Below are 21,805 nucleotides of genomic sequence, written 5' to 3'. Positions count from 1 at the left end.
GCTAGTTTTAATTGCTAAACCTTTGTGTTGGCTTATTATAGTTAAAAAATGCTAATTAAAGGATATAAATAATACTTGAAAAATTTTATAACAAACAAGCAAATGGTATCCAAGGAATTCGTTAAGCGTAAATCTAACCTATGCTTCAGTAATTAATCAAGTAATAAAAAGGGTAATGCATAAAAAAATGTAAAAATGAATAATAAAAGTTTTGCAAAATGAAAAGTTATGATGTAAAAATAAAGTCCTTCTTTTCGCTTAAAAAGGTCGCTTCGGTTGTGAAATATCTGCAAATTGAGTAAAACAATCGACAGCTTAAATAGATCAGAAAGTACTATCATTAACGATTAACAAAAGCAAACTAACAACTGATTGAAAACGTGGTTCGCAAAAATAGCGAAAGCTTTACGAAAACAGGTTCACAACGGAGTGTTTCAAATGAAAAGACCTTAATGAAGTAATACCGAAATGCCATTTTTTAATAAATGTTGATAAGCTTAAAGATATTTCCCGTTAAAAAAAAGAGGACCCGATGTTGATTTCTCTAGTCAGTCATCGCGCCCTCGTTCACCTTTGCTGTTGTATTAAAGTCGAAAAACTTTTTCAAATGTTTTCTCTTTTTCTTCTTTTTTTTGAAGAAAGGTTTTTTATTATCTGTCTTTTTCTGCAGTTTTTCTAATCGCCAAAGCATATCCCCCATACGCTTGCTGCTTAGCCATACAGAGTCTGGTACCTTCAACGGTAACTTGCGGCCTTTCAAATATTGATCGATCAGAAACATACCGACAATAAATTCATCACGCCCCAAGACACCTGTGTGATGTCTATCAACGAGATCGTAAATTTTGGCTAAAACACTCGTTGGAGCACCACTACGAGACCAGAGTTCGCGGACAACAATATTGCAAATCAAATCATTCGGTTTGGAATATTCTGATTTGCTCAGTAAATAACCTTTATTAGCAGCCCACAACCCTTCATAGAGCTTTCTACGATTTTCATCAATAAAGAACTGCGGGAGATCAACAGTTTCGGATTTACGCAAATTGGTTCCACTCTTGTATTTTCCGTCATCACGATGGTAAAAATGTTTATGCTTTTTCTGAGGAACTCGCAATGTATGAGGTGAAGGTTTGGCAATTGATTGCTTCGTTTTTAAAGGAGGTGGGTTTTCATGAACAGCTGGAAAGATTTTGTCTGCTTTCATAGCTGCGCGTACTGCTGACGATGAGCCTGAAACATCACTTGAAGAGGCAAGCAGTTGTGGAGATGGAGAATACTCAGAACCCAATACATCACGCAACTTAAATTTCAATACTTTTGTGGGAACAGCTGAAAAGCTTAAAACCGAACTTTGCGAATCTTTGAGAGAGTTCTCGTCATCGGACATATCACTATCAGTATACTGACCTGAGCCATCAAGTATTCCATCACTGTAATCGTATTTTGAACCGTTAACTTCATCCATGCTGCTACGATTAGCACCATGTGGTACATCTAAAGGAGCGTTTGAAGATCCAAGGTCTTCTTTATCTGAAGGAGCATCATAAAAAACATCTCCTTCAACTTCAGATTCTCCTCGAATTTGACCAAGTGAAACTGAATGACGATGAGGAAGTGAAACTTTTGGCAGCACAGGAGCCAGGACTTGAGGGGTAGGTGCGTGAATGAGTTTATCCTTATTTGCAACTAGAGTGGCAGCACTCAAAGACGCATCATGGGCCTTGGACGAAGAATACGACGTTTCTTCTATGGAGGGTGTAAGTTTTTCGGAAGCAGCCGTAATGGCTGCAGCATGAGCAGCTATTTTCCTATGATGGATGTCAGAAAAAGAATTATGCGAAGGAATGTGCAATGATGACGACGACCATTCCGTTTTATTAGAAGGAATTCGTTTATGAGCAGACCCAAGCAAGTGATCAAGGGCCTGATCATTAGAAAAAGAAGGTGCTTTTTCTTTATTTTTCTGACCAGTTGCAACAATATGAGCGGCCATTGTAGGAATATCATCAGTTTCATTTATAGAGGAATGAATATGCTTTTGGTTAGCATTAGTTAATAACGATTTAATAGAACGGGTAGAAGATGCAGATGAATGGGACAATTTCTTCTTCATAGGCAACATATCCATAGAAGCAGCGGATTGGCTATCACTTAAGGAGGCTTCACGTCTTGAAAAGTCTTTCGCGGCAGCCAAAGCAGCTCCTTGTAAAGCAAAAGGGTATATGTCCGTTCCGCCGATATCGTTTTCAGAATATCCTGAAGGGGGCGTTTGACTTTCAACCTCGTCAGATTGAGGGCTTTCGTCTTCAGCATTATGCCCAAAATAATTCTCAAGGGTAAATGATTTATGTTTTCTCCTTGGTTTCCTGTGTAGATCTGTCTTAGCACAAGTAGAAGCGAGCCTTGCAGCCTTAGAAGTAATATCGAAAAGCACCGAATCAGAATGTTGTGGTGTGCTTAACGCAGAATCTGAAAGGTTTGATTTTGTCTTCATTAGCACAGTTCCAGTCGTATTAAATGCTGGCTGCGCGATTTCAGTATGTTGTTTGCTTTTCGAAGATATGGCATCAGCATGCCGACTAGCAGAAAGTGACGCCAAAGAGCGGTCATTCAAAACTTCCGGGGAATGTTGAACATTTGCAGTCTTCTCTTTAAGGGAGGTACCAGCTTCCTGAAAAGAAAGTTTACTAGAAGCTAAGGAAAGGCTTTTTTTAAGGTTCACTTCTGAAGTCTTTGCGGGTTCGGAAACAGGTACTTGAGCTATACTCGCTAACTGACTTGCTGATTTGGAAATTTCGAATGGGTTGGACGGCGTCATTACTGGAGTAGCAACGCTTCTATTATAAACGCGAGCACCAGCTTCTTTCACAGAAAGCTTACTAGAAGCCAAAGAGAGACTTCTACCAGGACTCAGATCCAAATCGATAGAAGAAGTAGCCTCCGAAAAACGGTCCTTGCTAGCTTGCTGGCTAGCAGAGATTGAAAAGTTAGAAGGAGGATGTGAATCACACATTTCAGAGATATTACTAGATGACTTTGAGGCCGACTCTGTTTGTTGAGACAATGCAGCCCGTTTGCTAGCAGATATTGGTAGTTCGGAAGATGATTGATGAAAATAAGGTAATTGTGTCTTATTCAAAATGGCAGCATTTAAAGCTTGGTGCTCAATAGCTTGCTTGATGGCACCGTTTTTCAGTTTTTCCATATTTGGGTTATAAAATGAGGTTGAAGAAACAGAGGGATCATTAATCATTAAGGACTGAGACTCGACAGCACATTTACTAGCATCATTTTTAAGTTTTTCTACCCCAAGATCTGATACTGATGGTTTTGGAATTGTAGCGTCAGAACTCTTCAACGACAGAGATTCAACAGTCTGTTTACCAGCATCAGTCTTCATTTTCTCTAACATTGGGTCTGAAATCGACGGCTCTAAAAGTTCAGGGCCACTATTCATTAGAGATTGAGATTCAATGGCCTGTTTACTAGCAGTGTTCTTTAATTTCTCAAAAGACGGGTCTGAAATTGAAGCTGTTAGTGGCGGTAAGGGATTGATTTTTGAGCTTTGGGCCATAATAGCCTGTTTGCTGGCGCCATTTCTCATCTTTTCGGACATAGGATTGGGAAGTGGAATTGCTGAAGATAACGGTTCCGCTGATTTAAATGGTTGGGACTCAATAGCTAGTTTGCTAGCTCCATTTTTTAACCTTTCCATAGCAGGATTCGGTATAATATTTGATGAAGGTAGTGGTTCCGAAGCTCTGAAAGGTGGAGATTCAATAGCCTGCTTACTAGCTCCATTTTTTAACTTTTCTGAAGTAAGGATTGGTGAAGATCTTGCTAATGAAAGTGATTCCATGTTTTTGAGAGATTGGGATTCGCTAGCTTGTTTACTGGCACCATTTTTCAGCTTTTCCAAATTCTTATCTGAGGGTTCAGGAGTAGGAGTGAAAAAATCAAACTCTCTTAAAGATTGTGCTTCAGCCGCTTGCTTGCTCGCACTGGTTTTCAATTTCTCTACGGCTGGATTCGAAAATGGAGATACAGAAGGGGAAGGACTGAAAGTCTGTAGTAAAGGAGAGTTGAAGGCCTGTTTACTAGCGGAAAAATGCATACCGGAAGAAGAAAGTGAATTGGATGAAAGAGGTTTGAATTTGTGGTAAGAAGTGGCAATTGCGGCATTCTTTAATGAAAATCGTCGACTTCGAGGATGATGCGGAAAAGATGTACGAGGTGTTGGAACGGTCAACGACCGTTTTCTAGTTGATGTACGTTCATAATAACCACTCTTTTTAGCCGCAATGGCAGCCGCGTTCGAAGCCGCCCCGCCTCTTCTTGAATCCTCGACAAAAATTTGCTTATTCTTTTTGGTGTGATACTTCGAGGATAAAGGACTAGTGGAACTTTGAGAATCATCTTGTTCAGGAAAATCCGCAAAACTCGCTTTGGCAGCAGCTAAGGGATCTAGTGGGTTGGCATCAACATATGGATCTACGGATTTATATATAGCGGAAGGTAAGCTCTTTCTGTGGTTCTGAAATAGGGGAAAGGATCCATTAGAATGCTGAAAAAATGATCTGCTTATGCTTGGAGAAACTGCACGGCGGCTGAGGTTTCTTTCAGAATGCAGTAATGGATGTCTTTTACTATTTCGTAAAGATACGGGATGAATCGCGTCCATCGCAAGGCCTTCTTGTTCTACATCAGGGAATATAATAAATAATGAATGAAGGAGGCGAAATGCTGTCTAAATCGATAAGACCCTCACAGATTGTTCAAAAAAAAGAAAGAGGTTGTGTGTTATGAATTGTAGAAAGAAGGTTACAAAACGACTGCACTGATGGAAGTAGCATACATGTGATTTTTCCTTGCGGGTTACATACCAGATGACGCATTGCTAAATGACTCTGAGTACTGCGCTAAACAATTACCTTAAAACTTTTCACCAGTTTTGTCACTCTTCCTTGCTGCCCCGTATATTGCTTACGCAGTTTCAAAAACAATGTTACCTCTCTTTTAATAAGCTTACTGACTCTTAAAGTATCAATAATAAACTAAACAATAAACGAAATTTCACTTTGATCATTATCAAACATGATAAAACAAAATATTTCTTCAAAATTTTACTCTTCAAGGAATTTGAAAAGCAAATAATTATAAGGCTAGCATCTTTTTGCAATTAACTATTAGCTGTTGATGATACACAAACATTACAACAGAGACAATCAATATTGCAAGGGTGAGCCCGTTTTTTACACGGTTAGCTAATTGAAGCATTACCGTATTGAAAATAGTAACAGCTAGTTCGAATACTAAAAAAATTTTTAGACCAGCCTTACTATCTCGAGAATTGCTGATATATTGCAGCAAATGATCACAAAAGTAACATATAGCAAATAGAACATGGAAAGTACAGCGGATCGTCAGAACATTGAAGATAAACATTTCATTAATTCTTAAGAATTATTGATAGCGTTAGCAGTAATTGAAGATTTGGAAGTCCATGAATCGTAAAAAGTTTGAGAAAGCTTATGACAATGTTATATTTCGTTTCCATAACTAACGAAATAAATCGGTATCCACATGTTTTCGTATCCATGAGTTAACATACCATTCTGGAAAAATAAATAAAAAATAAATTCCGGCCGCCGATGAAGATTTTGAGATATTTTCGGAGACACTAACTAAGATTTTTTAGGACTTTGCGTAATTTTCTGATTTCAGTTGTTGCTTAATGACATTTAAAGTTTTGTAACAGCTTTATTGTCAAGTGGCATGCCGGTAGAGTCAACGTTGTTGTCACTCATGACTTTACGGATATAGATGAGTCTTGCCTGATCAAATGAGCACTGAAGCTGTTTCATCAATCCACGAATTTGTGAAGTAGCGGCTTCGTCCAGGCCGGCCCGAGTGTCCTGAGCTAGAATATTTTGGGCGATATCAAATGAACTGGAGTTAAGCCCATTGTTGAAATCTGCTTCAAAAGAATTTTCAACAGGTGAATATCTGATACTTCGATAGCGAGATATCCAAAATCTTCTAGCAGCAAATGTAATGGCGATAATTATAGCCAAAACAACAGTGACATAAGAAACGATTATATGAAAACTTGCCATATTCGGCTATAAAGACAAATATTTAGATAAGTAAAACACTTGAAAATAATAATGTTAACGTATTCCGTTTAGAAGGAGAAGTCCAAACAGTCTAATTTCAAGTCGACCTGACTCGTTAATATGGATTTTCTTGATAATAGCGAATTTGATATGATAGTAAAAAAGGAAATTATTGTATGGTTAAAACAACATGCAGAGTTTCGTCGGGTTAATGACCACAAGTAGTAAAACAAAAAAAAAAACTTAAGGCTAGGGGTATGCGCTCAAAATCAAATACTGACCATAAACGATTACGCAAGTACTTGATTTTGCAAAATATAATGAAATTAAAGAGATTGAAAACCAATTGAACGACTAGTTGTGCTAATTATGAAGATTCTTTAGGTAGGTAGATGATGAGATAGGTCAGTAAGTGAGGCTTACCAAATCACTTTATTCAGTGCGCAGCAAAGACACAAAGTCAATACTTCTCAGTTATTTAAATGATTTCTAACTTAATAATTGTAATTTCGTATATACAGTAATTAAATTGCTCGATCCGAGATGGTTAACATAGCAAGAACATTCCATTCAAGATACGAAGCAGATGTAAATTAATGAAGCAATAAACGATTAACTAACCATCAATTATAAGTAACGTAAATTTCTTGATATGTAAAAACTCGCGAAACACGAATTTGCCTGATGATTCGATAAATCCACTTTCCTTTTTAATTCATAGACAGTATAAAGCAAAAAAAGTATATTTGATATAACATACCACGCCGTCAATGCACATATGCGGTGTTAGAGTTAAGAATATCCCCTCATATGCTTTCCTGTAAACATTCTATGCTCGCCAGAGACAATCTGTAAGTGATAGTAGTAATATTTCTTGAATAATATCATTCTAGTATCACAAATTAACAAGTTCATCTACAAGTAAGCAATGGTTTTTCTATCTTTTTTACAGCAGTTAATCATCATTCAAGACGGAATGGCTTTAACATTTCTTCAAAGGATAAAATCCTTATATCAACTTTAAATATACACCATTTTAAGTAAGTTGTTTTGAGTGAGTATTTGTTGTCGCATTTCTCATAAACCCTAAACTTTTACTTCAAAAAAAATCTACTCTGCCAAAAAAATCAGATAAACAACTTGTGCTCTTTAAATAATTAGTTAGTGTATTCTTCTTGTGTATTTATAAAATTCTAAAAAAAAGGAAAGTTGTAACGGAATTTAGTTTACCATAACATGATTCCGCTAAGTTTGCTACCGTTCGGACAACTGTTTACACATTAAATTAATTAAATTCTTAGAACGAATATCTACGGCCATACCTAGGCGAAAACACCAGTTCCCGTTCGATCACTGCAGTTAAGCGTCTGAGGGCCTCGTTAGTACTATGGTTGGAGACAACATGGGAATCCGGGGTGCTGTAGGTTATTATTTTTGTAGATCTTTAATTATTAATTCTTTAAACATTCCACTGTTAAAGTCCGGAAAGAAATAATAAATTTACTTCATTTTCAATTTATGAGATTGTTTGAATGCTTGGTATGCAACTTTGATATCAATAATTTGTGTTAAGTTTTCAGAAACGTCTGTTAAGCCATAACATAAGCAACATATACTCCTTTATAAAAACAAGAGTACCATTGCTAAGGATAATTACACCAACAAAAATATCGCAAGCTTAAATACTTACTCAAATTGGTAATCAGCTTTATATGATCAGGCAACTTACACGGTATTCATTGTGAAGCTTTCATTGGAAGCAAGTCTAAAAGCAACTGAATGATCTAAATACAAATGAAAACTGGGCTGTTCAAACATTATCATTTACTTAAAACGAGAAATTCAATCTAAACATTTAACGTACTTCAATTTATCTCGATATTTGGGAAATACAAAATATTTTGACCTTTACAAAAAAGGCAGTCACATGCAAGTACTTTCCAAACTTTGGCATGTGAATTTGTCCAGCACTTTCACCATGTCTGTTAGCAACGATCTCATCTGGCAAGTTATCCGTGACAACAACCGCTTTCTTGTTAAGCGTCCCGAATTCGGTGGCATTCAATTCAACCGTGAGCCCGTTAACGTTTCTGGCAAGAACGCTCAACGCTTCTCTGGTCTCTGCAATGACAAAGCCGTTGGTGTCCAAGCTAACAGCCCCCGTGGTGTTGTTTTAATTACCAAGACCAATCCCAAGAATGCTCAAAAGCCTGCCAAGCTTTTCCGCAAGGATGTCATTGCCAACGCTTCTTCTCGTAAGACCTATAAGAGCATTGCTGGTCGTATCGGCAGAACTGGCTATCGTGATGATCTTGTCAAGGTTTCCGTTGCCCGTGCCTCCGCTATTCTTTCTTCTCAACGCCCCAAGAAGACTGTTGCTTAGACTGATGGTTTTAAATAAAATCTTTAAAGGACTATAAACAAATCTCTATTATGCTTCCATGATTGATAATAGGCTTGATTGTATACGATAGCTTGTAGATGTTGGCTTTGTTTTTTGAGACTGTATTGTAAATAAAAAAGTTGAGATTTAATTTAAACTAATAATATAATGGTAATTAGCATAACGTTATTCACAGTTATTAATCTATACTCTGAAAAGTGTTTCCCGTTCCTTCAAATCCGGAATTATGATAGGAGTTATTTGACTGTAACTCAGAATTCCAGTCTACTTGAGCATCTTGTTGTTCATCCCACAGCGGTCCAGCCGTCTGCGACAACAAATTCTTTGGCAGTTGAGGATGTGCTCGAGGTATGGGCATCGCAGAAATACTTTGTTCATTCTCATCTTCATATATACCCTTATTTTGCTTTTCAATTCTATAAGAGGGTCGTTGGGGTATTCTTTCATAAAACAGACTATGGTTTTGAGAGAGATTGGACGACTGGGCATCCTCATGTGCGTTATTAGTTTGAGTTGTATTTTTCAAGTGCAACGGTGGAAGAATTAAATCATTCATGGTGAAGCTTTTAGAACTGGCAGATGAATTAGTCCTGTTACTTTCTGGTATGGAGAGATTAGTAATTGCCGTTGAAGGAGTAACGGATAAGGGTGGTTCATAAGGAGACGGCACTATTGTATGTAAGTTTATTGAGTGCTGTGTATTCGAATTGTTATTATTTTGTTGAGAAGGGGCCCTTAAAGCACCGGATAACAGTCCGCCTTCGCCAGCATATCCCATATGGACAGAGGATTGAGCGCTTTCACTTGTAGAACGCTCTCTTGATGCTGGGGAGTTTTCAACCGTGTAGTCTTTGAACCCCGGGTGACCATGTCTGACGTTTGTTGACCTGTTCGATATGGCAGTGTCGATGTTAGGTGACTGTACATTTCGACTCAAAGAGTTCTCCTTTGTAGCATTAGATGGCGATTCCGTCGTGGATGTTGCCACATTTTCATCATCATCAGATATTGTTAAATCAATTACAAGTGACTCACGTTTCCTCTTTGCAGGTGGACCAGAATTATGAGTAGATGCCCTCCTCGTAGGTTGATCATTGGACTTGTTAGCCATCGTAGAGATACCTTCCCCATCGCTCAATTCGATTACCTTTTCTTTTGGTACAAATTCATCTTCCGAGCTTTCGACGGGTTCATCAAACGTATTTAGTTTCCAGTTTCCTTCGGGATCAACAGTAATAGTTTCTGAATTGCTTGGAGTACTTTCTAAAATATGTTGCATAAAACCATCAATTATAAGGTCGGAAAACTGGATATGGGAAGCGCATACTGGACACATCCAAGAAGGTGTCTGTTTATTCATTTCTAGAAAAGCAGAAGCATCAAAGCATTGGATATGCTTACAAAATACAGATCGCACTGGTAGTGATATTCGAGAAAAAGACAAGGGGCACTTTAAAGATATATCAGTTGATGTAGCGATAATATCGGCATCCTGATTGTCATTTTTTATACGCTCAATAATTTTTTCTTTTGACTCAGCTTTTCTGCTCTTTATTTGATCCACAAGGTTTTCAATTGTATACACTTTAACAAAGCAAACCACAACAGAATAGCTTTTTGTAGAATTCATATAGTAAATGACAACGTTATTACCAGGAGGACCGGCGTACTTGGAGACTAAATCGGTTATGTCAGCCGGATTTGTTGTCCCAGGTTTCCCCTTCAGCCTTCGATAATTAGCATGAGCAACTTGATTATTTATACGCAACTCCATTTGAGGAGTTGGAAACTCCATTAAGCAATTACCGAAGCCTATGGTTTCTGAGGGCGTAGAAAAAAGATAAACACGATATTGTTTAGGATCATTAAGTAATTTTGATAGAGCAGGGGGAGTTACATGAAAAGAGAAGGAGATAGTATTACGAGTGCCGACACAAGCAGGTACAACGAAAGGTGCATTGAATTGTTCCAAAATGTCATAAAAGGGACTTTTTCGAAATCGTATTCGCGAATGAACAACTGGGGCGAAAGGACGGCTGTATGATCTATTTCCAGAAGCTGAACTAGGTGGAGCAATTGGAGCAGCAGCACTATATATCTGATATGTGTTGTACTTTAAGATACATACGGCACTTGTAACATCGCCATCGATTGCCTTTTTCAATGCTTCCCAAGAGGTTGTGTTGTTTTCTATAGCTATCCTCTCTATTAGTTGTTTAATTCTGGTAATGAGCTCAGCTTTTGTTCCTGAAAGACGAAGTCCAAAAACACGAAGTATATCTTTCAGTTGAGGTATAATAAGACCAGTTTCCAGTCGCTTTAGTACATTCTAAACATTCATTTTGTTAGTTAACTTGTAAATATCTTATTATTGGGCTTACTGGAAGCTCCTGTAAAAAGTTCGCCTGGTTCATTGAGTTTTTAGACTGCTTGCCTAAACCGTCGATTTACACATATGTTATATGCAATGACTGCTTCCGTATAGGTATTTGAAAGACAAAGAAATCAAATTTTAGCTAAAAATACAATGAATTATATTTATTCCTTGAATCTCTGCAAACGCCTGGTTGGCAAAACTTGAATTTAATATTTGAAGATAAGGAAGTATATGGCAGTGCGGTATGTGATAATGTAAGAAAACAAAAAAAAAACGGGCAAGTGAGCTTTACTTGTAGTAATAATTAAATAACAATATAAATGAACTTTTGATGAATTTGATCGAATGAATGAGGAAATTAACTTGGAAATTCCAAAAAGACATGAAAAGTAATTTCTAACATTGGTTAAATGATGTTGATTATAAGAAAATATGCGATCAATCAGTTGACAGTCCAATGATTGATTAGACTACGGGCAGCCTCAAAATCAATTCTTGAAACCAGTTGACGACCGAAACTCTTCGCGTAGAGACGAGAGCAATTGATCTGTAATGAAAGTGTTTTTTCATTGATTTCTTTATTATATTGACGGGAGCTCACATATGTAGATTGAATATAATCCAGCATGTTTTCGGGAATATTAGCACGCATGTTCCACATGTGAAAAAAATTACAAAACTCTTGCAGCTCATCCGAATCAGTTGGAAATTCAATAGTGTCCGGAGAATCGCCTCTACATCTACAACCGACATCAGCTGGCAAAATAGATCTTCCATGGCTTAATATAATTATTCGAACATTACTGTGAACGGTAAAAGAACTGAAAGGATAAAAAAATGTTAAATCCTGTTGAGATATTAGGGAAGACAAAAACTGAACGTTACGGCATCCGACATCGTTTAAGGTTCCACTCGATAGTTCAGTTTCATCAAGAACTATAAGGGTGCCAGGAGCCACTTGCAAATGGCTAGTATCTAATGTCTCTCCATCACTCAAGGGATAAAGCGGCTTCCTGTTAAGCTCGGCGACATTAACTTTTTGAATCACCATTCTTTTTATCAAAGGCCGTAACACAGAAACTAACTGGGACACTAATTCAGAGGTGCAATTTGTTAAATTTAAAGTAAAACCACCTATAACCAAACCAGTGGTTTTATGAACAACGTTGGAAAGAAGAGCAAGCATAAGACTTTCCGCAGCTATATTTTCACCAAGGACTTTTTCAAAATATTTTAATATTTTTGGTCGAATGATCTCAGCTTGCTGAGGAGAAGGGGCTTGAGTAGCTGATTGCGTATAATCCTTAAAACATAACATGTGTAAAATGGGTAAACCATCCGAGTATTCACTTGGTTCTTCATAAATTCCAATAACATCGATTGCTTGACAAACTTGAACTTTAGTTTCCATTCCGCCATAGCATTTAACACAAACGCCGGTATCATTACTTGCTTGTAAGCGGTTTGAGTACTTCAATGACCGTTCTTTCAGACTCTCGCTTCCCCAGTTTCCCAAAGCTTCTATAACAGGAAGAGTTCTTTCTCCAGGAACATTTGTCAGAAACAGTGAATATCTTTCATCTAGGACAATTTTAGATTCATCTAAATGCATTTCATCTTCGCTGAAATCAAGTATGTATCTACAGCCTCTCCAAATGTTTTCATTTACCTCTACAGCTCCAGCAAAAAATTCATGCCCAAAATTGGTGTCTTGCACCATACCTTGAAGACGAAGTAGTTGACCAGTCTTTAACTCAGACCATTTGCAGTCAAGATAGTTTGGAATCTAAATATTCAGTGTCAAATAAGAGAAAAAACCACTTAACAAACCTTTCTTATTCTTTCCTCTGTAGCGAAAATATTAGAAACTTCTTCATCGATGCCTAAAGTGCCTTGTAAATCGGGCTTAGATCCTGCAAACAATGCATCCTGAAATCTTTGAAGAAACGATCTTGGATTTTCGATAAAAGAATCAGATAAAGCAATTACCATATTATAAATATATAATTTTATCCTTTAAACCTATTGAAACCAGTAATGATAAAAGATGTTGATATTGCAATGTGCAATGTTCATTTCACGTGAGCGGATTGACTTTAAGTACCCTTTTCTATGGCGTTGCATATACCTAACGATGTACTAATTGCTGTATAAATTCGCTTAATAAGAAGCTTAATTTATTAAGAAACAGAAGGCGTGAATTTAAAGAGTTATCTATTGCTTATTACTACTCTTAAAAGAGAAAAATATTAGAATTTTACAGATTATTGATCGTTTTTGTAATAATATAAATATATTGATGTGCTTGTTTTCATCATTTGTGTCGATTGTACAAACATATATTTTAAAGCTAGCTTTGATAGTGCATTTAAGAATAAAAAAAATTTTCAGATTTACATATTAATGCTCTTTTCTATTCGCGATGGGTGAAGTGACTACCATGCAGTGGTTAAAATACTCAACAAATTTACTAGTTCACTGGAACTCAGTACTGATGTTACTAGTTCAATAACACTGAATATGAGTAATGCAGTATCATCATCAGTATTTGGAGAGAAAAATAACTCTGTAGCTTATGAGCTGCCATGGTATGTATATATTATGAGCAATTAAAACGTCCTTTATGAAGGTTTTAGTGTTCAGCTATTACGATTGCTTCTTGGTGACTCAGGCATCTTTTCATAATTTAAAGGTTCAATATAATATAGTATGCTGATCTATAAACTTATAGGGTCGAAAAGTATCGTCCAATCGTCCTGGATGACATTGTTGGTAACGAGGAGACGATTGACCGACTTAAAGTTATTGCCAAGGAAGGGAATATGCCTCATCTAGTTATTTCGGTAACCTATTTTTTTTTAATTATTATTTATACTACATGCTGACTTATATTTATAGGGAATGCCTGGTATCGGAAAAACGACGTCTATTCTTTGTTTAGCACATGCATTACTTGGCCCAGCATATAAGGAAGGTGTATTAGAATTAAATGCTTCAGATGAACGAGGTATCGATGTAGTGAGAAATAGAATTAAAGCATTCGCACAGAAAAAAGTCATACTGCCACCTGGAAGGCATAAGATCATTATTTTAGACGAAGCAGATAGTATGACGGCTGGAGCTCAACAAGCTTTGCGTAGAACTATGGAAATCTACAGTAATACAACGCGTTTTGCACTTGCTTGCAATCAATCCAACAAAATTATTGAACCTATTCAATCGCGGTGTGCAATTCTCCGATACTCACGTCTTACGGATCAACAGGTTTTACAGCGTTTATTGAATATATGTAAAGCGGAAAAAGTCAATTATACAGATGATGGTTTGGCTGCCCTTATCATGACAGCAGAAGGTGATATGCGTCAAGCAGTGAACAATCTACAGAGCACTGTTGCTGGATTCGGTCTTGTGAACGGTGAAAACGTTTTCCGGGTCGCCGATCAGCCTTCACCTGTAGCGATACATGCCATGCTAACTGCTTGTCAATCTGGAAACATCGACGTCGCCCTTGAAAAACTTCAGGGAATATGGGATTTGGGGTTCAGTGCTGTGGACATTGTCACTAATATGTTTAGAGTAGTAAAGACAATGGACAGTATTCCGGAATTTTCAAGATTAGAAATGCTTAAGGAAATTGGCCAAACTCATATGATTATTTTAGAGGGTGTGCAAACCTTGTTGCAGTTAAGTGGTTTAGTATGTCGCCTTGCTAAGTCACAGATGAAGCCGGAGTCTTTTATTATTTAGTTTAATGGCACCAGTCTTGGTTCAAAGTCTTGATGATTATTAAAATCAGTAATACCCCAAGTCATATAAAATATCAAAACCCCTAACAATAGTAACGTGTAATAAATCCTAGTCTGATTTCTGTTTCCAATTTTTCCGTACAAAGTTGGCAGCCCCATTGAATTACAAAAAGCATGTACTAAAAATGAAGGAAATAAGCTATGCGTGGAAAGGAATAGATGTGTTGTATACCATCCAAAAACTGTGGTGTATGAAAACTGAACAACAGTTTGAAGAGCGGCAGCTATATATGCATTCGGATAGGCAAGTAGAAATTCATAGGTATGATGAATATGCGCCATTCCAAACAGCAGAGGCGCAACAAATATAATTTTAAGCCTTGACCACCCAGCAGCTTCACAAATTGGTACTATGCAACATCTAAATGTAAGTTCTTCAGAAAGAGGACCCTAAAAAGACTTGTGAGAATGTGGAGTGATAAAGAAATTAATGATACTTACAATAATAATGTTTCGCCAAGCAATCGCATTCGACAGGCAGTCTTTCAAATGTATAAAGAAGAGTCTATATTCTTTGTCAACAATCCAAACTTCATACAGGGGCCCAATAAATATAGTTGCTGCGTGTAGTAAACTTTTCAAAACTTGGTCTGTCGGGAAAGTGAATACATTCAATGAAGGGCCAATGATCAACCTTGTTAAAATACAACATACAGATGATGCTAATAAGACACTTATGCAACGTGCCGTAATAACTTTCGGGTCATTCCGATTAAGAGATGGCCTTGGTCGAGCAACTGGGAACGTGTATAAAGAAACAACGTAAATCGCCGTGAAAAAGAACGAAATTAAATAAACTCTCATAAAAATAAACTGTAAATTATGTAGTTTCCAATCGATTCTTCCTCTGGTAATGCTACGTGGTTATCTTACTATAAAAAGGGTGATTAATAGCAATTGAAAATAATGGGTAATCAAAGTTTATGAATAAAAGCTTAAATAAAAAGCATAAAAATCTTTACTTTCCCAAAATGAAAGCAATGATCCTAGGCTAGCTAATACAGATTTTTATAAAGTGCAAGGAAGAGATGGCATGTCAGCAAGTTACGCCAGACAATATCAATAACGAAAATAAACGCTTTGTAAATACGCGACCAATTTGAAATTGTTGAAAAAAAAAGCGGATTTTACAATAAAAATTTCAATAATTTATAAAAGTACAATTGATATGAAAAATACTACTTTCAGTGAGAAGAATTAACCACGCGTTAAAAAATAAAAACATCAATTTTAAGTAAGCAACCCATACCCTAACAAAATAAAAGTTATTCTCTCTTTAACTATTTCACCGACCTTAATGGAATTAGAAATGCCCAAATATTACCTGCTAAACTGCAGCTGATGGAATGATAGAAATTTAAATGGAAAAGTCCAAGGGAACAAATAACCAAATTTATCCATCAACCTCCATGGTAGTAGATGTATCTCTAGGAAGTTGTTCAGTAAATTTTTCTGTAACCGCATCACAAAGGTCAATCAAATCATCGAGCCCTTTTCTTAAAACATCTACAGCGGTTGTTGAAGCTTGAATTCGTTAGTTGAGTTTGTCCCAAAATATTATTAATCAAATCTATAAGTTAATATTTCATTCAATCACTTACGTGCTGTCTGAATTCGAAAATTCATTTTTGCTTCAGATGGATGTGGGATGGAGTAACCGCAAAACTCAACCTCAGGACTGAAAACATTAGTGTTAATATATGTTTACAATTTAATATCAATTTACTTTTTCATAATGACATAGCGAAGAGAATTGCCTAGCGTATGGTCCTCTTTTTGAATTTGAAATGTCACAGATGTAAGATCAGCAGAATGACCAGGAAGCTATAACTTTAGTTAGCATATTAATTGAAGGAACAATGCTAAAGAAAATCAAATCCTTATGCCAAACACATACGATAATTATTTTTTCAGTTGCAGATTCCATAGCAACTGAGCTAGGATCTGTTACGTCTGTCATTGCCGCCATGTCTAAAGTTTATTTTATAAAAAAAAGAAAAGATACAGCGAAACTTCTATGCAAACAGCAATATTTGGCTCTTTACAAATTTTCTAACGCTGCTCAATTTCCAAAGGAAGAATCCGTATTTAGTGTAGGTTAACGCATATTTTTGCAGAGATTTTAGCGTATGATCCTGAAGCAACAAGAGGCTGCGTTAAATCGTTGACAGGTAAAAAATACAAGATTTTGTTGACGAGTCAATGAGTTTCAATTTTAAAGTATTTTATCAGTGTTTGCATTATTTAGTCAAATAACTGTAGTTAAGCCTATAGCTTTACAGAAATTTCATTGTCTTTAGACACTCACAAGTTATATGTTGACAAAAACCCCATACAAATGAGCAACTAATCATCAAACTTGATTGCTGCCGTGACTTTAGTATAAGCATTTATTATACAAAATGTTTACAAAACTATGATCAATTTTTTTTTGTAACACTATTACTGTTAAAAGAACCACTGGCTGTTTTGCATGTTGATTGTTTACTGTATAACTCTTAAGCCGAACCTATTGAAGTAAATATAAAACATATCATAAATGAGATTATTCCAAAGATATTTTTAACCATCATCGAATATGGCATTAGATAGAAGAGTGCAAGTACTAAAAATCTCATTGACATTTTTTTAAATAATATGCTGGGTTTTTATATGTGTTTGACATTTTAAATAATTGATTTTACGATACTAGCATCAATAAGATTTCCAGAAGATACATTTGATTGCCGGTTCTTCATTTTTTATTTTATTTATTTATTTTTTTTAAATCTATATTTTTGCGACAGCTATCATATAGCAATTGTTTCAATAAGCCATTTTTATTCAGCATAATCACAAATAAAAAACTTTCCAATAAAAAGTATAAATTTCCTCAATTTATAATTTATTATACTTCATCATTTCTAATTAAAGTACTTTAAAAGAAAGAATATATTCAGAAAATATCACTGTTAACTAAGTAAAATTAATATTTATTATTCGCCTCGCCAGTACTGGTAATTGGTAATTTAAAGTTAATGTGTCGTAAGAACCGTGTCCTAGTATTTAAAAATCATCTTCTTTGTTTGTTTGTTGCGTATTAATAGTTTTCTATTGAACTGAAACAATTTGAGAAGCACACTCGTTTGTAGCACAACTGTTCGCGGACGACACTACTTTTCAATAAATGTGCCAGATTGATTAATAGTTTCAAGTCTCTATTAAATGATCAATTCTTTGAAAAAGAAATTTAGTTTTCTTTCAATTATAAAGTATTTTGGTGAATTGCAACTAAATCGCTGCCTCACCTTTCATCTCCAACAAAGCCATAATCGCAATGAACCTTCAATTTCGGTTATATCTCTTATTTATTCTTCTATTTATATCATTTGCTAATGGTAAAAATGAGTATGAAGATAAATCTACTTCGATTATAGATTTACTGTCTTCAAAATCTCAGTTTTCAAAATTGATCAGACGGTTGCAACGCAATCGTCTGGTTCCTTATTTAAATCGAAACAAAGGACTTACACTTTTCGCGCCTTTAAATGAGGCTTTTCCTGATGATTCGATTGAGCCCAATTTGTTATATTATATCGTAAATACAACAGAACTTGATAGATCGGTGTTGCGTACTCAATTGAAAAGCTCAGACGGTCAGCAAATCGCTTTAAAAATTCATTACAAAGCAGAAACTGGTAGGGCATATGATAAAGTCAACAATGCACAAATAGTTCAATCGAATTGGCGTGCTGACAGCGGCGTCGTTCAAGTCATCGATAACATTATAGATCTTCCGCCTCCAGCCCTCGAAATATTAAGTTCTGAGAAAGATTTTTCAATTTTTCATCGTTTATCCGTCGCTTGGGTTGGTGAATATTCATCTGTTACTATGTTAGTTCCTGACTCGTCTGCCTTTTTAAACGTGTATACCAATACGGAATTGGCATATTTGTATTCAATGTATGCTGCTGAAGACGTTAAAACACTCATCCATCAACATATATTGGTTAATCAAAGGGTTTATGCTGAAGATGTTATAGAACCGAAGACTTTTCATTATAAAAATGGGATTTCCATCAGTATGAAGTTTGATAAGGACCAAAAAAAGTTGTTTATTAATGATGTTTCCACCACAAAATATGATTTATTGACTTTTAGTGGAGCAATTCATACTGTGTCTTCACTTATCAATCCCGAAATTATAAGTTTTACTCCTGCAAAATACCTAATAGGAATTGGGGCTGCTTGGTTTAGCGAGAAGCTTTCGAGAGAAAGGAAATCTATATCTGTTGATAAAACAAGCAAACGGGCAATTTTAGCTCCTACTAATTGGGCTTATCGAGAAATCATTGATATTGATTACCATATAATCGAAAATTTTGATCTACCAGCGCCTAATAAGTATGCATTGTATGTGACAAATATCAAATCTGGAAATTCTGTGGGTGAAGACACTAATGCTCTTGTCCGTATTGCTACTGGTTCTGCTGGAGAAATGTATGTTAATGTGGAGACGCGCAGTATTCAATCAGAAAATATTGGGAATGTTAGTCTATATGTTTTAGACAAAGATATAGAGCCTCCGCAACCATTACTTTCTCAGCTTATCCTTGTGGATGAAATATCTTTCAGTGTTCGGTACCTTGCCTCATTGGGTTTGGGTGATTATACCAAAGTGACCTGGTTTTTAGTAAAAAATAGTGCATGGACACAATTAGGTCTTGTTCATCTTGTTTTGCAACAAAATTTGGAATTGCTAGAAAGCGTCATGCTTGACTATGCATTTGAGGGGATAGCTTTCTATGGTTCAAGCGATGAGGCATGGGCCAGCGGGAACTATACTACACTTTCCAATAAAGAGTTTTTAATCGAAGGTGTATATGAAGACTCAAACTCACGTAACAAACGTGATTTATTGAGGATAAATAATGAAATTTATGAGGTTCAAACTCGGGACTTGTTAGTGAAAGATGGAGTGGTGCATTTAGTGGACAAGGTTAAATTACCATTTTCGGTTTCACAAAAGGACATGATTATTGCCGGAGGGAGAAAAGAGTTTTTGGAGCTTCTTGATAAGTTTGAAATGTTGGATATGTTAGACAGTGGGTATCCGGTTGTTGTTCCATCTTTAACAGGTTCTGATGTGAATACAAAAGACTCTAGTTTTGCAGAAAGGCATATAATTGATCCTGAAAAGCGCAATTTTGTAATTTCTGGTTCCCGGTTATCTGTGGATAGTAGTCCTTGGATAAGCATTCAGGATTACGGATATTCAGAACTTGGCAATGTATACTTTGTGCAAAACGCGATTCCGACTAAGAGGCAAAATCGTTGGAGAATAACTTTCATTTCTATTTCGGGACTATTACTGTCTGTTGGAATTTGTGTACTTTGTTATAAAATTTATTTTAAATTTTTCCGTAACAGATTTATGAATCAAGGGGAACGGGAGCCTTTGCTTGCTCCTGCAGATTCTGATACTATGGCGGGAAGACGAAATTCTTCGTCTTTATCCGTATAGAACTACAAATATAATGACCTATGTTTAAATTTCTTAACGTTCATTGTTGAAAAGATTATGCTAGTTTACATTTTTTTATGCTCAATTAATTTTATGTATTATGCTTTCGGAAAATGGTTCTACTCTTAGTATAATTACCATCTTTAAGTATTGGATATTTTTTTAACCTATCAAAAAAAGCCTTTCGTCTGTTTTTTGAAAGACAATGATTCTCATTCATTCGATAATTCTTACATCCTTTCAAATTTTCATTTAAATATTAATTAAAGTCCATCATTTTACGAGAGGGTTTGAAGAGTAGCTATGATAAACAATTGTGTGTAAACAAGCAAATGGAAGAATAAAAAATCGAGATGATAGCTTAAAGACTTCTTAATGACCGTTCAATGGCTACTATCATCTCCACATTAAGTATTAACTAACACTGTTAAATGCTCCAAATGGCACATCGTATTCTATTCTATAAATGTAAATTATTACCCTGAACAATATATATTACGTTATTTATTATAACGCAGTTCAAAACATCATAAGACTATTACCCTACCCTCAAAAAAGGACAGTCACAAATAGCACTTTGAGAACAACTAATTTTTACGAAACCAAACTTCTCCACAATGGCAGTTGGAAAAAACAAGAGACTCTCCAAAGGCAAGAAGGGAATTAAGAAGCGTGTCGTTGACCCCTTTTCCCGTAAGGAATGGTACGACATTAAAGCTCCCGCCTTCTTCGAAGTTAAGAACGTTGGAAAGACTCTTGTCAACCGCACAGCCGGTCTAAAGAATGCCAATGACTCCCTCAAGGGACGTATCTTGGAGGTTTCCCTTGCTGACTTGCAAAAGGATGAGGAGCACGCATTCCGCAAGGTTAAGCTTCGTGTCGAAGATATCCAAGGCAAGTCTTGCCTTACCAGCTTCAATGGTTTAAGCATCACTTCTGACAAGTTGCGCTCTCTTGTCCGCAAATGGCAAACAACCATCGAGGCTGATCAAACTATCAAGACTACTGATGGTTATCTTTGCCGTGTCTTTGTCATTGGCTTCACACGTCGTCGTGCTAACCAAGTTAAGAAGACTACTTATGCTCAATCTTCTCAAATCCGTGCCATCCGCCAGAAGATGTTCCAAGTTATCCAAAACCAAACTTCTTCTTGCTCCATGAGGGAACTCGTTCAAAAGCTCATTCCTGAGGTCATTGGCCGTGAAATTGAAAGAGCTACTGGCAGTATTTTCCCTCTCCAAAATGTTCTTGTCCGTAAGGTCAAGATCCTCAAGGCCCCTAAGCATGATGCTCAAAAGCTCCTCGAGTTACATGGTGAGAGTCAAGATGTTGGCACAAAGGTTGTCAAGGACGTTGCTCCCTTGGAATCTGTTTAAATGTCCTTGCTGCCATCGTCGTCTCCTTCTTCCTTTTGCAATCGGGTACATTATAAAGCTTTAGAGTAGCTAATGAAAAAGAGTCTACATTCTAATTGATTGTAAATGTTATGTGGCTGTAAATATGCAACGATTATCGTTCGATCGTGAAGGCATAGATATTAAATGTGCGAATTAACAGAAAGGACAATCAGTGAATCTGATTAAACATTAAAGAAGG

The 21,805-nt window shown here is 36.3% G+C and overlaps 11 protein-coding genes, 16 long non-coding RNA genes and 1 other non-coding gene across 28 annotated transcripts; 17 read left to right on the top strand and 11 right to left on the bottom strand.

Moving 5' to 3' along the window:
• Window positions 1-4,814, bottom strand: irs4 (ENTH/VHS domain protein). The gene has a single exon (NM_001018523.3). The coding sequence runs from the start codon at window positions 4,682-4,684 to the stop codon at window positions 545-547; it is 4,140 nt and encodes a 1,379-aa protein (NP_593127.1). The 5' UTR covers window positions 4,685-4,814; the 3' UTR covers window positions 1-544.
• Window positions 784-2,122, top strand: SPOM_SPNCRNA.2405. Its single transcript, NR_191773.1, has one exon. It is a non-coding gene; the product is annotated as a non-coding RNA (long non-coding RNA).
• Window positions 2,741-3,354, top strand: SPOM_SPNCRNA.2404. The gene has a single exon (NR_191772.1). It is a non-coding gene; the product is annotated as a non-coding RNA (long non-coding RNA).
• SPOM_SPNCRNA.2403 lies at window positions 4,009-4,596 on the top strand. Its single transcript, NR_191771.1, has one exon. It is a non-coding gene; the product is annotated as a non-coding RNA (long non-coding RNA).
• On the top strand, window positions 4,755-5,469 carry SPOM_SPNCRNA.2402. The gene has a single exon (NR_191770.1). It is a non-coding gene; the product is annotated as a non-coding RNA (long non-coding RNA).
• SPOM_SPAC1687.08 (uncharacterized protein) lies at window positions 5,158-5,448 on the bottom strand (the record flags this gene model as incomplete). Its single annotated transcript, NM_001018522.1, has 1 exon — window positions 5,158-5,448. One exon carries the CDS (start codon window positions 5,446-5,448, stop codon window positions 5,158-5,160), a length of 291 nt encoding a protein of 96 aa, NP_593126.1.
• A 188-nt stretch (window positions 5,470-5,657) lies between the features above and the next one.
• Window positions 5,658-6,115, top strand: SPOM_SPNCRNA.2401. Its single transcript, NR_191769.1, has one exon. It is a non-coding gene; the product is annotated as a non-coding RNA (long non-coding RNA).
• On the bottom strand, window positions 5,745-6,119 carry SPOM_SPAC1687.07 (uncharacterized protein; the record flags this gene model as incomplete). Its single annotated transcript, NM_001018521.1, has 1 exon — window positions 5,745-6,119. The coding sequence occupies one exon, from the start codon at window positions 6,117-6,119 to the stop codon at window positions 5,745-5,747; it is 375 nt and encodes a 124-aa protein (NP_593125.1).
• Window positions 6,120-6,758: 639 nt separating this feature from the next.
• SPOM_SPNCRNA.2400 lies at window positions 6,759-6,964 on the top strand. Its single transcript, NR_191768.1, has one exon. It is a non-coding gene; the product is annotated as a non-coding RNA (long non-coding RNA).
• Window positions 6,965-7,379: 415 nt separating this feature from the next.
• Window positions 7,380-7,546, top strand: SPOM_SPRRNA.12. The gene has a single exon (NR_151402.1). It is a non-coding gene; the product is annotated as a 5S ribosomal RNA (ribosomal RNA).
• A 375-nt stretch (window positions 7,547-7,921) lies between these two features.
• On the bottom strand, window positions 7,922-11,080 carry pli1 (SUMO E3 ligase Pli1). Its single transcript, NM_001018519.3, has 2 exons — window positions 10,905-11,080; window positions 7,922-10,852 (listed from the first exon to the last, which is right to left on the bottom strand). The coding sequence occupies exons 1-2, from the start codon at window positions 10,935-10,937 to the stop codon at window positions 8,702-8,704; spliced, it is 2,184 nt and encodes a 727-aa protein (NP_593123.1). The 5' UTR covers window positions 10,938-11,080; the 3' UTR covers window positions 7,922-8,701.
• On the top strand, window positions 8,086-8,549 carry rpl44 (ribosomal L28e protein family domain-containing protein). Its single transcript, NM_001018520.3, has one exon. It carries the CDS (start codon window positions 8,098-8,100, stop codon window positions 8,500-8,502), a length of 405 nt encoding a protein of 134 aa, NP_593124.1. The 5' UTR covers window positions 8,086-8,097; the 3' UTR covers window positions 8,503-8,549.
• SPOM_SPNCRNA.2399 lies at window positions 10,310-10,600 on the top strand. The gene has a single exon (NR_191767.1). It is a non-coding gene; the product is annotated as a non-coding RNA (long non-coding RNA).
• On the bottom strand, window positions 10,977-12,979 carry mcb1 (mini-chromosome maintenance complex-binding protein mcb1). The gene is made up of 2 exons (NM_001018518.3): window positions 12,731-12,979; window positions 10,977-12,686 (listed from the first exon to the last, which is right to left on the bottom strand). Exons 1-2 carry the CDS (start codon window positions 12,890-12,892, stop codon window positions 11,343-11,345), a joined length of 1,506 nt encoding a protein of 501 aa, NP_593122.1. The 5' UTR covers window positions 12,893-12,979; the 3' UTR covers window positions 10,977-11,342.
• SPOM_SPNCRNA.695 lies at window positions 11,205-12,913 on the top strand. The gene has a single exon (NR_151063.1). It is a non-coding gene; the product is annotated as a non-coding RNA (long non-coding RNA).
• Window positions 12,956-13,198, top strand: SPOM_SPNCRNA.2398. Its single transcript, NR_191766.1, has one exon. It is a non-coding gene; the product is annotated as a non-coding RNA (long non-coding RNA).
• A 182-nt stretch (window positions 13,199-13,380) lies between these two features.
• rfc4 (DNA replication factor C complex subunit Rfc4) lies at window positions 13,381-14,699 on the top strand. The gene is made up of 3 exons (NM_001018517.3): window positions 13,381-13,488; window positions 13,632-13,743; window positions 13,799-14,699. The coding sequence occupies exons 1-3, from the start codon at window positions 13,421-13,423 to the stop codon at window positions 14,645-14,647; spliced, it is 1,029 nt and encodes a 342-aa protein (NP_593121.1). The 5' UTR covers window positions 13,381-13,420; the 3' UTR covers window positions 14,648-14,699.
• rce1 (CAAX prenyl protease) lies at window positions 13,429-15,736 on the bottom strand. Its single transcript, NM_001018516.3, has 2 exons — window positions 15,148-15,736; window positions 13,429-15,096 (listed from the first exon to the last, which is right to left on the bottom strand). Exons 1-2 carry the CDS (start codon window positions 15,508-15,510, stop codon window positions 14,644-14,646), a joined length of 816 nt encoding a protein of 271 aa, NP_593120.1. The 5' UTR covers window positions 15,511-15,736; the 3' UTR covers window positions 13,429-14,643.
• SPOM_SPNCRNA.2397 lies at window positions 15,208-15,529 on the top strand. Its single transcript, NR_191765.1, has one exon. It is a non-coding gene; the product is annotated as a non-coding RNA (long non-coding RNA).
• A 178-nt stretch (window positions 15,737-15,914) lies between the features above and the next one.
• Window positions 15,915-16,751, bottom strand: rpc19 (DNA-directed RNA polymerase I and III subunit Rpc19). Its single transcript, NM_001018515.3, has 4 exons — window positions 16,604-16,751; window positions 16,433-16,530; window positions 16,308-16,384; window positions 15,915-16,230 (listed from the first exon to the last, which is right to left on the bottom strand). The coding sequence occupies exons 1-4, from the start codon at window positions 16,673-16,675 to the stop codon at window positions 16,100-16,102; spliced, it is 378 nt and encodes a 125-aa protein (NP_593118.2). The 5' UTR covers window positions 16,676-16,751; the 3' UTR covers window positions 15,915-16,099.
• SPOM_SPNCRNA.2396 lies at window positions 15,984-16,420 on the top strand. Its single transcript, NR_191764.1, has one exon. It is a non-coding gene; the product is annotated as a non-coding RNA (long non-coding RNA).
• Window positions 16,752-16,904: 153 nt separating the features above from the next.
• On the top strand, window positions 16,905-17,419 carry SPOM_SPNCRNA.2395. Its single transcript, NR_191763.1, has one exon. It is a non-coding gene; the product is annotated as a non-coding RNA (long non-coding RNA).
• A 223-nt stretch (window positions 17,420-17,642) lies between these two features.
• On the bottom strand, window positions 17,643-18,739 carry SPOM_SPNCRNA.2394. Its single transcript, NR_191762.1, has one exon. It is a non-coding gene; the product is annotated as a non-coding RNA (long non-coding RNA).
• fsc1 (fasciclin domain protein Fsc1) lies at window positions 18,006-20,493 on the top strand. The gene has a single exon (NM_001018514.3). It carries the CDS (start codon window positions 18,023-18,025, stop codon window positions 20,207-20,209), a length of 2,187 nt encoding a protein of 728 aa, NP_593117.1. The 5' UTR covers window positions 18,006-18,022; the 3' UTR covers window positions 20,210-20,493.
• On the bottom strand, window positions 19,108-19,381 carry SPOM_SPNCRNA.2393. Its single transcript, NR_191761.1, has one exon. It is a non-coding gene; the product is annotated as a non-coding RNA (long non-coding RNA).
• On the bottom strand, window positions 19,657-20,022 carry SPOM_SPNCRNA.2392. Its single transcript, NR_191760.1, has one exon. It is a non-coding gene; the product is annotated as a non-coding RNA (long non-coding RNA).
• Window positions 20,287-20,674, bottom strand: SPOM_SPNCRNA.2391. Its single transcript, NR_191759.1, has one exon. It is a non-coding gene; the product is annotated as a non-coding RNA (long non-coding RNA).
• Window positions 20,675-20,813: 139 nt separating this feature from the next.
• On the top strand, window positions 20,814-21,731 carry rps102 (40S ribosomal protein eS1). Its single transcript, NM_001018513.3, has one exon. It carries the CDS (start codon window positions 20,827-20,829, stop codon window positions 21,583-21,585), a length of 759 nt encoding a protein of 252 aa, NP_593116.1. The 5' UTR covers window positions 20,814-20,826; the 3' UTR covers window positions 21,586-21,731.
• Window positions 21,732-21,805: the final 74 nt, after the last annotated feature.

The sequence above is a fragment of the Schizosaccharomyces pombe genome (assembly GCF_000002945.2).
Source record: "Schizosaccharomyces pombe strain 972h- genome assembly, chromosome: I".
NCBI lineage: Eukaryota > Fungi > Ascomycota > Schizosaccharomycetes > Schizosaccharomycetales > Schizosaccharomycetaceae > Schizosaccharomyces > Schizosaccharomyces pombe.
This window is presented reverse-complemented; position numbering and strand designations above follow the sequence as displayed.

Excerpts from the sequence above, each read along its gene's own strand:
- irs4 (NM_001018523.3), bottom strand. The coding sequence starts at position 4,684 with ATGGACGCGATTCATCCCGTATCTTTACGAAATAGTAAAAGACATCCA.
- rpl44 (NM_001018520.3), top strand. The coding sequence starts at position 8,098 with ATGTCTGTTAGCAACGATCTCATCTGGCAAGTTATCCGTGACAACAAC.
- pli1 (NM_001018519.3), bottom strand. The coding sequence starts at position 10,937 with ATGAACCAGGCGAACTTTTTACAGGAGCTTCCA. Across the intron at positions 10,853-10,904 it reads ACTTTTTACAGGAGCTTCCA|AATGTACTAAAGCGACTGGA; the intron begins GTAAGCCCAATA and ends ATGAATGTTTAG.
- mcb1 (NM_001018518.3), bottom strand. The coding sequence starts at position 12,892 with ATGGTAATTGCTTTATCTGATTCTTTTATCGAAAATCCAAGATCGTTT. Across the intron at positions 12,687-12,730 it reads CAGAGGAAAGAATAAGAAAG|ATTCCAAACTATCTTGACTG; the intron begins GTTTGTTAAGTG and ends CTGAATATTTAG.
- rfc4 (NM_001018517.3), top strand. The coding sequence starts at position 13,421 with ATGAGTAATGCAGTATCATCATCAGTATTTGGAGAGAAAAATAACTCT. Across the intron at positions 13,489-13,631 it reads GTAGCTTATGAGCTGCCATG|GGTCGAAAAGTATCGTCCAA; the intron begins GTATGTATATAT and ends ATAAACTTATAG. Across the intron at positions 13,744-13,798 it reads TGCCTCATCTAGTTATTTCG|GGAATGCCTGGTATCGGAAA; the intron begins GTAACCTATTTT and ends TTATATTTATAG.
- rce1 (NM_001018516.3), bottom strand. The coding sequence starts at position 15,510 with ATGAGAGTTTATTTAATTTCGTTCTTTTTCACGGCGATTTACGTTGTT. Across the intron at positions 15,097-15,147 it reads CTTGGCGAAACATTATTATT|GGTCCTCTTTCTGAAGAACT; the intron begins GTAAGTATCATT and ends AAGTCTTTTTAG.
- rpc19 (NM_001018515.3), bottom strand. The coding sequence starts at position 16,675 with ATGGCGGCAATGACAGACGTAACAGATCCTAGCTCAGTTGCTATGGAA. Across the intron at positions 16,385-16,432 it reads CGCTATGTCATTATGAAAAA|TCCTGAGGTTGAGTTTTGCG; the intron begins GTAAATTGATAT and ends TAATGTTTTCAG. Across the intron at positions 16,231-16,307 it reads TTTTCGAATTCAGACAGCAC|CTTCAACAACCGCTGTAGAT; the intron begins GTAAGTGATTGA and ends AACGAATTCAAG.
- fsc1 (NM_001018514.3), top strand. The coding sequence starts at position 18,023 with ATGAACCTTCAATTTCGGTTATATCTCTTATTTATTCTTCTATTTATA.
- rps102 (NM_001018513.3), top strand. The coding sequence starts at position 20,827 with ATGGCAGTTGGAAAAAACAAGAGACTCTCCAAAGGCAAGAAGGGAATT.